At 35.6% G+C, this 9,218-nt stretch overlaps 2 protein-coding genes across 2 annotated transcripts; one reads left to right on the top strand and one right to left on the bottom strand.

Annotated features, from left to right (window-relative positions):
* The first annotated feature begins 582 nt into the window (after positions 1-582).
* LOC125647675 (uncharacterized) lies at positions 583-2,937 on the top strand. Its single transcript, XM_048874449.2, has 2 exons — positions 583-830; positions 1,344-2,937. Exons 1-2 carry the CDS (start codon positions 664-666, stop codon positions 2,935-2,937), a joined length of 1,761 nt encoding a protein of 586 aa, XP_048730406.2. The 5' UTR covers positions 583-663.
* A 530-nt stretch (positions 2,938-3,467) lies between these two features.
* Positions 3,468-6,121, bottom strand: LOC125647664 (uncharacterized). Its single transcript, XM_048874441.2, has 3 exons — positions 5,707-6,121; positions 5,115-5,354; positions 3,468-4,807 (listed from the first exon to the last, which is right to left on the bottom strand). Exons 1-3 carry the CDS (start codon positions 6,016-6,018, stop codon positions 3,749-3,751), a joined length of 1,611 nt encoding a protein of 536 aa, XP_048730398.2. The 5' UTR covers positions 6,019-6,121; the 3' UTR covers positions 3,468-3,748.
* Positions 6,122-9,218: the final 3,097 nt, after the last annotated feature.

Genomic DNA, 9,218 nt, shown 5'->3' with positions numbered 1-9,218 from the left:
AAAACCATCGGCATCAAGTTTGAATGTCACGGGTCCTCGAAACGGGTGTCACAGTAGGTGTGGCACGCTAAAGAACCCTCACTGCTCAATGGCAGTAAACTCTGATCATAGGCCTAGATTTGAAGCCCATCACCGGTCTTAGTGACGTCTTCATATGAGTGAAAAATGCTCGAGCGAGACGTTAAGCAAGACACAATCAATCATACATATTTCTAATACGATGTGCAGAGGTTTTCTACAGTCGCGTTTACAGCCAGTATTAAATTTTATGGTCGTTATAACGATCTAGTTTGGCAATACAACCTATCAAAGGTCAAATGCTGTATGATATGTTTCATACCGATTGTTAGGCCGTTCATGGCACTCTGGAATTATGAGATTGATCACTGTTCATTATCTTCACCTTTCATCCACCACTTCACCATAATATACGCTATGACGTAATATTAAAAACTGTGACGTCGCATCGATATTATCGGGGTGAGATAGACACCCCGACGTAGCAAACAAGAAATATCCTAATATTTTTTGTTTGACGTACCGTCGCGAATTTTTCACTCAGCTGTAGGATAAGTACCACAAATAGCGTAGATCGTACGCTACGTCATAAATCGTGTGGTGTGTAATCACGTGATACGCGAAAGTGAAAGTGTAGTACAAACAATGGCAGTGTCCGACAAAATCTATTCTATAAAGTTAGAGGAAACTGATGTTCCTGGAGCGAAGTTTCGTTGTTCTGATGTGTCAGAACATTCAGTCGTTGAACTGAAGCGATGGTTAGAATGCAGGGGAATGTTACAAGCGGGTACAAAACCCGAATTAGTCAAAAGGTAAGAAACACTTAAACACATGCGTACATTTTCATCCCATGTATATACACGCTGTACACCACGATTTATTGTTCATCATCCGTATATATTATAATTATGATTGGTAAAAATACGTCTTAAAACTATATCTTAATTCATTTACCACGGGAGTATCGTTCTGTCAGCGATTCATTGCATACATTTTCATGTGTAGCGAATAAAAAAGGGGGGTGTGGGAGGGTCAAGACGATTTTGCTAGAGGCTTAATTGTCTTAGGTTGTAAATGAATATATTCAATTCTTGTTATTTGAAATTATTGACATATAGTGGTCGATTACAAATGTGTATGTAAATGGTAATCTCCTTTGTCAATTAAATTACAGCAGATCTACTGCAAATAAAAAATACTTTATATGAAATAAAACATTCAAACAGTGGCCTTCTTAAAAGTTCTTGAAACACCTAATATATAAGCATACATATCAGCACGCCATTCATGCATATGCTTAGAAATTACATTTGTCAATTTTTTAGGTGCCTAGAATGCATAGAGTCCAAGAACACAGACATCATAATTTCTGTGGATGGGGGAATCTGGTACGAGGAGAAAGTACGAGAGGTGTTATCCACTGCCCGCAGTAAATCATCAGCTGATATGATACCTCTTTTACCTACAAGTGGTTGGCAAAAATTTCCTTCAGGGAGTATTCCTAAAGGATTCTGTTATGGAAGAATATATGAACATATAATACTAACTGCCAAAGTATATGAGAAAAAAAGTAAAACGTCGACGTCTGATAGTGAAAGTGAAGACAATTTGACAGACTTCAATACTTCAAAACCGATGGTGAAAGGACGTCAATATTTTGCCAGCGGCCATGTAAAAGATATTAAGAGTATTGCAAAAGGTGAATACTTTTTTGTCAAATCAACTGTGATGGCATCATACACTCAACAAAAGCTATATCATGTGACTTTAACTTTGGGATCTCCATCTGGGAAAATATTGGATGCCTCGTGTGATTGTAAAGCTTCAGCAATGGGACGATGTAACCATATAGCTTCGTTATTATTTGCTTTGGAGGATTACACATTACAGTTTGGATACGATCCGGATGCTTGCACTAGCAAGCTATGTACATGGAATGTAGGACGGAAGGCTAAAAGGCAACCTCAGCCATGTTATTCCACATCATACAACAAAAAGTTAAAAGCGGATAGGTACAGAAATTATAATCCTATGACTACTAAATTGGATGAAACTAAATTTGCAAATGAATTTATTGCTACATTGCCAAATTCTGGATCATATTGTATGTTTGACCAAATATTAGAAATTGAATATAGTGATTATGTGGTTGACATTAAAAATTTAAATGAAAGAACCAATTATTCTTTGAATTTGATCAAACAAGATGCATCTGAACCTTATGAAGTCCCAAACACTGATAGACAGGCTGAATCTATTATGTGGCACAGCAGTCGCAATTGTAGAATAACTGCATCTGTAGCAAAGGAAGTCAGTAGTGTTAAAAGCCTAAGGGCTAAATATAACCTTTTGGAGCGGATTCTATGGGGCAAAAAGCTTCCCCAATTGAAAAGTTTAAAGTATGGACAAGAAAATGAAGATAATGCATTTACGCAATATGTTAATCTGAGTAAGGGAAACAATGAAACAACAAGAAAAAGTGGTTTCTGGATAAATCCCGAGTACCCTGAATTAGGATGTAGCCCAGATGGACTAATCTATGATGCTAACAATAATCTTATTGGTGTTTTGGAAATAAAATGTCCATTAGTATTGAAAGACAAAGACCCATTATGTATAGAGAGTCTAAAGCCGTGTCAACGATTTAACTTGTGTTATACAATAGAAAATGGTATCCTGTCTTTGAAAAAAACCCATAAGTACTATGCTCAGGTTCAAATGCAAATGGGACTTTGTAATGTGAAATTTTGTGATTTTGTAATTTGGTCTAGTGCAAAAACTTTGATTCAGAGAATCCATTTTGATGGAGAATATTGGCATGATCTCCGAGATAAATTAATTTTATTTCATCATAAATGTATGATGCCGGAATACCTAGAAATGAGGATTCCAAGAAAACTCTTGCCAGTAGAACTTTAAATACATGTATATATTGCAAGTGTTCATCAGTGCAAATATTCATACATGCACCTGCAATTTATAATGATAAAGAGTAAAATAAATAATGTTATTATTTTGTATGAGATACACATATGATATATCAAATGTCTTGACTTCTTCATTTACATGTATTTTTGTACATAAAAAAGCAAAAAAAATAATTATAGATTCAGATTTTTATTGGTTTTGAACAGTGTCACACTTTCACAATGTGTGAAAAGATATAGACTACATTTGTAAGTTTCAGAGACCACACTCAATCCACAAATCTAGAGGTCTCCAAAAGGCCTTCCATAAGGGTGGAACTTCACTCCTTGTGAAAATTGCTCAAATAAATAAAACGTGTATATGTAAAATTTTAGTCGCTCTTGCATGAATATTACCAAAATGTACATGTACATTACGTAACATTTAACACAAAAATACAGACAAACTTGTGACCACAATACCCGACTTGGGCCAGGCACATGAAATGTGGTGGGGTTAAACTAGTGAGATCTCAACCCCCCCCCCCCCCCCCCCCCCCAAACAAGTGGTCAAAAGAAAACAAAGGCAGTAAAAGACGAACTATAATAATCAAGCAGATATTAGCCCAATCATCTGAACCACAATAAATGTACTGAAGAAAAAAATCATGCAACAAAAAGATACTTCTCTAATGAATGCAAGGTCAGGCTGGAATTCATTTATAAATTTAGAATTATTTTATCAAGTTTAATGTTCAATGCTCATTTTACAAGTGGACTTTGGTAATTGACTAGAAATCCAATTATATGCACTATTTCTGTGGCTACTGGTTTGAGACTAAGAGGTTTGTTGTTCCTATTATTTTAAATTTTTTCATGCGCTCAATTGCTCGTTCCACATGAATGCGTACTCGTGCAATGCGTTTTGTCAATATTTCTTCTTGAGGGGTTAGTCGATCTCTTCCTGAAAGAAATGGTGGAATGTTAAGGTCTACTTTTCTTGGGTTCAGTATATCCCGAATCAAAAACCCTCGATCCGCTATCACCAAGTCTCCAGGATTAAGCAAGTCAGCCAAACCAGACTTTACAGTTATCTCCTTGTCTGATATACTTCCCTCATATACATCTGATAAAAATGTAACTGCTCCTGTAGGTGCAACACCAACCAAACATTTCAATGTTGGATTATTTTTATACGAGGAATACATATTACCTTGCTCAGCAAAATCCCGTGATGACTGAGTAAATATCTCAAAGCAATCAATTATCACACGGACATTTTTGAAGGACCTAAAGCAAGCAGGCAAATGTTTTTGAATTAAAGCCCTAGATGGAAACATTTTTTTACGAATACCACCAGTAACTTTATATAAATATTGAATCCAAGTGTTAATTGTTGAAGAGACAGTACTGATGCTTACTCCATATCTGTATGCAAGATCTTTATTTGGAAACCTATGCCTTAACTTCATAAGGACCAATAATAACTGATTTCTTGTCGATAGTTTGGTTTGTCGTTGTTTTGAGTCGTTTCGCCTTTTCTTTGGTGATTTTGTTTTATTTCCTTTCCAATATTTCAGTTCATATACACCTCCGGCATTTTCCAAGACCTTAAAAAAGTGGTTAAATTGTTCAACATTTAAACCTGTGTAAAATTTAAAAAGTTTTCCTTTTGTTGCCAATTGCTCGTAATCAAACTTGTTTTTGGTGTTCTGTTTTTGCGGACTCTTTTGCTTTGAATGCCCTTCATTTTTCCTCAGCCTTCTCTCAATTTTATTGGCAAGAATATCACTGCAATGAAAAGTAGTTTGTGTCCCACAATCTTGTATTTGTGTTGCACAATGAATTGCGTTCTTTTGGGTCTGCTCCTGTTTGACATGTTCCTGAGAAATGCAAATGTACATGTGTCATTCAAAAGTTATGAGACATATTTAATGAAAATTTTAGTCTTTACAAATCCTTAAGTTTCAGACAAAATATACAAAAATAAGACATAAAATGAGTGTCAAGAATATTATATTCGAGATATTTGTTTAAACTGAAGAAAGTTTATAAATGTGAATATCTACGAATGTCATTCAAAAATGGTACAATTAACATGTAACTCCTTTTGATGTTATGAATGCAGGTATGCTTTACTTAAAATGGACAAAATTTTGCAGGTTTCAGGAAACTGAAAAAAGAACTTACATTCTGATTCATATCAGACCCGGTCCCAGTACATATAGTGTCAGACTGATCATGGTTGACTATATTTGTTCTGTTCTCCTTAATATGGCCACGATGCATATCACAAGTGCTAGTAGAAGTTGAAGGTATTGCCTCATCTTGTAAGGATAGTAATGCTTCTGACACGTCCTTTAACATTCTTTTAGAAACAGGATTGCTCCGTGGAGTGGGTGGTTTCCTTTTCCTAGAGAATTTTTCCGCCTAAAAATAATATTGTAAATTGAAAAAATACTCGTTTGTTTTGTTCACAAAAACATATTTTGGCTTGAAATTATGGCTCTTGTTGAGACTTCTTAAGAACATTTGTTTCCTGGTACATGTAGATACAAACCATTAAATTTTCATTATTTTTTTAAAATTTTTTTTTTTTTATACATATTTAGGGGTGTTTATATGCCACCGTAAATTTGTTTTAATAACCCATCGTTTTTGGACATAATAAACAAAAAGGCAAAAAATAAAACTTGAAAACTATAAAAGACATGAATACTATTCAACGTGCAGTCTGATTTATGCCCCCCCCCCCCCCCAAATATATGGTTTGAATTTATACCTGATTTGGCGTTAGAGTTGCTGGAATGGGATCAGGATGTTCTGCTGTCGGTCCATTTCCACCCACAAAATGTTTACTACATATGTATGTCCATCTTGTAACCTTTTCAACGGTAAAATATTCCCTGCCACACACACGCGCCCATCGCTGACATTTTTCCAGATTCCTCTTGGGTTTTGGAAATGGTATCCAAAAAACCCCAGTCATATATTCTCGATCAGCATATCTACTGTCACTGTTGCATATTCCATAACAGCAGTGTCTTGTTGCACCGTGTGTTAGCTTTTTTTCTTTTGATATCGGCGTGGCCATTAGGAATGTAGTACACGCTGTCCAATGTTTGTACTACATTTGATAACGAGGCTGCGCGTTATCTTTATCCTATCTATAATTAGGTCTTATCAGTGATGCGCGATCTTTGCTATAAATAGCGCTCAGGGTCGTCATAATGAGGGTTCTTTATCGTGCTAACGCCTGCTGCGACAGTGGCCTCCATATCGAAGGTCATATCTGAAAGACTCGTGAACATAATTATGACTTACAAATGTTCGGCAATCATCGTTCCCTCTTTATACGAAACGCTCATAGTAGGTATGCTCTCAATTAATATTCCCTTGCATGTCGCAAGAGGCGACTAAATGGCGCGGTCCTTCGGATGAGACCGCAAAAGGTGTGGCACGAAAAAGGTCCCTCCCTGCTCAATGGCCATTAGCGCGTAGGCCTTAAAATTTGCAGCCCTTTACCGACAGCGGTGACGTCTCGATATGAGTGAAATATTCTCGGGAGGGACGTAGAACAATAATTAGCCCGGTGTCTCACTGTATCGTGCTAGTTAAATATTTTCTAGGAAAACATTTTAATTAAAACACCAACATTTTGTGTGCCACAAAGTACTGAAATTGGCCCTTTCGCCAAAATAAATGAGACTTTCACAGTTGATGCTCTAAGATTTATAGGTTAATAGAACAAATTATTTTATAACAATATCTTTACTAGTTTTCGTTTTACAATTGTTTAAACTTGGGTGTTGTATTTCAGCATGAAAACTACATAACGTCATGATGCTTACGTTATGATGTTGACGTTATGAGAATCACAGTGTAGATCTAATACACAATTATTTTTCTTCAAAAATGGACGCATAGGTTAATATATATTGAGGGCTTATTCTGGTTGTAAATCACAATTGTTAAAATACTAAGAACTTGTATATTTTCTACAGGGTCGGAAAGTCTCGTTTTGTGACTCGCGAGAAATAACGTGAAATCGTACTTCCGGGCAGTTGTCAGGATGACATTCTCAATAATGTACTAAACTCGCTACGTTCAAAACCACATAGAGCTTAGTACAAAAAGCGAGAGAGCGGTGGATAAAAACTGGGTTTAGAAAATTTGTTCTAGATAGAGCTCCGAGTTATTACAGCGGTTGTTCAAGCGTCAATACGAGACATTTTCCAACAAAGCACAGGTATGTTTACATTATAGAGTCGTCTGCATCATATGCACTGTACAGTCGTTTGCATCATATACACCCATACATCTATATCTCAGAGTTTAGTTCAAGATATCGAAATCCTCGATCAAAATCTCAGCAATATATTTGTGTAGTTCTGATTAGACTGATTCTATATAGGCCTATACTAGTATTGCAGATCAAGGAATTCAAATGGGGGGTGGGTGGTCATGAGGTGGAGATCTATCTCCCCTTAAATACGCCACTAGGGGGTGGGGGTGGGGGTGGTCATGAGGTGGAGATCTATCTCCCCTTAAATACGCCACTAGCATATTTCATGGATTGTAGATATAAATTATATAAATACATGTATATCTTATGAATTTTGGTTTATCTGAATTGATAGAATGTGTTATATGTCTATTATGAAATATTGACTAGTCCAGATAGTCAATTTGCATTTTAATGTGCATAATCTACATGTTTTGTGTGACAATGACTACAATGTTAATTTGTTAATCTTTTAGATATAAAAGGGCAAACAACACAGCTGGATAAAGCATCCTAAGTCTGCACCTCGTAAAGCTATGGCAATGAGAGAAATGTATCCACCCAGGCAATCAGAATATAGGTAACTCACCAGAGCTGTTTATGCAATATATGCTCGTCAAGCTATCAATATTAAATGATATTCATTCTGTAATGAATACTTGTATACATGTAAATTCAGGTGATCCCAAAATATAAAGGTTCACCAAAAAAATGAATGCATCTCCAGACAATATAGAAATTTTAAAAATGTCTTTTCTCTGCAACAGCAAAGGATGCCTGTGCAAACATATAGGGATTTTTTACTAGATAAATGCAGATATCATTATAAAGTTTTTTCTTTACAAATTCTATCAGACAGCGGTATAAGTAAATAAATTTTATTATGCTATAAGAACATGTTTGAATGCCCAAATAAGAATGATCTTGCATTGGTATTTTTATGAAAGAATATATAGACATAGTGGATGTCAGTCTTTTTAAATATTTTTTTTTGGGGGGGGGGGTAACATTTTCAGAGTGGAATCCGGAAGGTGCGCTGCAGCTCAAAGAGAGCCATGGTTATTGGCATCAAGTTCTCTATCAGCTTTACCTCACAGGCACCACTTGTGATTTCATAGTTTGAACACCAATGAACATGGAAGTGATTCTCATCCTTCGAGATGAATTATGGGAATTATACCTGGTATACATGATTGAGCCTTTGTGCCCTCTCTGCAATAACCAACTAGACAGACTTGTGAAAATTCAAATGTCTTCCATTAGTTTTATTTTGTTTTTGCTACAAATGATCAGTGTTAAGATGTGCATCAATCACCATTGTAACTATTTCTTTGACTAGCAACCTTAAATAAATGTTCACTTTATCATTTACTTGAATGCATTTAATACAACTTGACAATACATAATAATATGAGTAAGAAGTTGTACATTTATAGTATCTAAGTCTGAAGGTAAGATTTAATAAATTGTGGAATTCATATCAGCTATTTCCCTCAGTAGAGGATTTGCAAATGTACAAGAGTCACACAGAGTTGAAAATCTTAGTGGACAGATATATATGTCTGTATTGCGAAGGTATATGATTTAGAATATGGATGTTTTTAATTCTTCAATTGCACACTCCACATGAATTTGACTCTTCCTGGTCTTGTAAAAGCTGTGCTTCATCCTCACTGAAATGAGATTTTGATGAAAGAAAAGGTGACATGTTCAATGTCACTCCTGATTAAAGTTTATCAAATATATTAAATCCTTTATTAGCAAGAATCATATCATCTGGCTTCAACATCTCCAATACACCTCAGTGATCAACAATGTTACCATCAGAGGTGGATCCAGGATAGAGTTAAGAACAATTGTGCTACACAAGTGATAGCCTTTGCTGTGTGACAAATTTTGCACAATGTAGTTGCTGTCAGATAATGACTAGTTATTCATTTTAAAAGATAAATCCAGTGTTCTGTTTGTTGTATCCATTGCGATTCTTTCTGAGGTAAATTCGGCATTGA

This window comes from Ostrea edulis, chromosome 1 (genome assembly GCF_947568905.1).
Source record: "Ostrea edulis chromosome 1, xbOstEdul1.1, whole genome shotgun sequence".
NCBI classification, from domain to species: Eukaryota; Metazoa; Mollusca; class Bivalvia; order Ostreida; family Ostreidae; genus Ostrea; species Ostrea edulis.
Note: the sequence above shows the minus strand (reverse complement) of the source record. Positions and strands in the feature narration are given on the sequence as shown.

What these genes read in the sequence shown, in the direction of transcription:
- LOC125647664 (XM_048874441.2), bottom strand. Translation starts at nt 6,018, where the DNA reads ATGGCCACGCCGATATCAAAAGAAAAAAAGCTAACACACGGTGCAACA. An exon ending in CAACTCTAACGCCAAATCAG is followed by an intron (nt 5,355 to 5,706) that starts GTATAAATTCAA and finishes TATTATTTTTAG; the next exon opens with GCGGAAAAATTCTCTAGGAA. An exon ending in GGTCTGATATGAATCAGAAT is followed by an intron (nt 4,808 to 5,114) that starts GTAAGTTCTTTT and finishes TGCATTTCTCAG; the next exon opens with GAACATGTCAAACAGGAGCA.
- LOC125647675 (XM_048874449.2), top strand. Translation starts at nt 664, where the DNA reads ATGGCAGTGTCCGACAAAATCTATTCTATAAAGTTAGAGGAAACTGAT. An exon ending in AAACCCGAATTAGTCAAAAG is followed by an intron (nt 831 to 1,343) that starts GTAAGAAACACT and finishes TCAATTTTTTAG; the next exon opens with GTGCCTAGAATGCATAGAGT.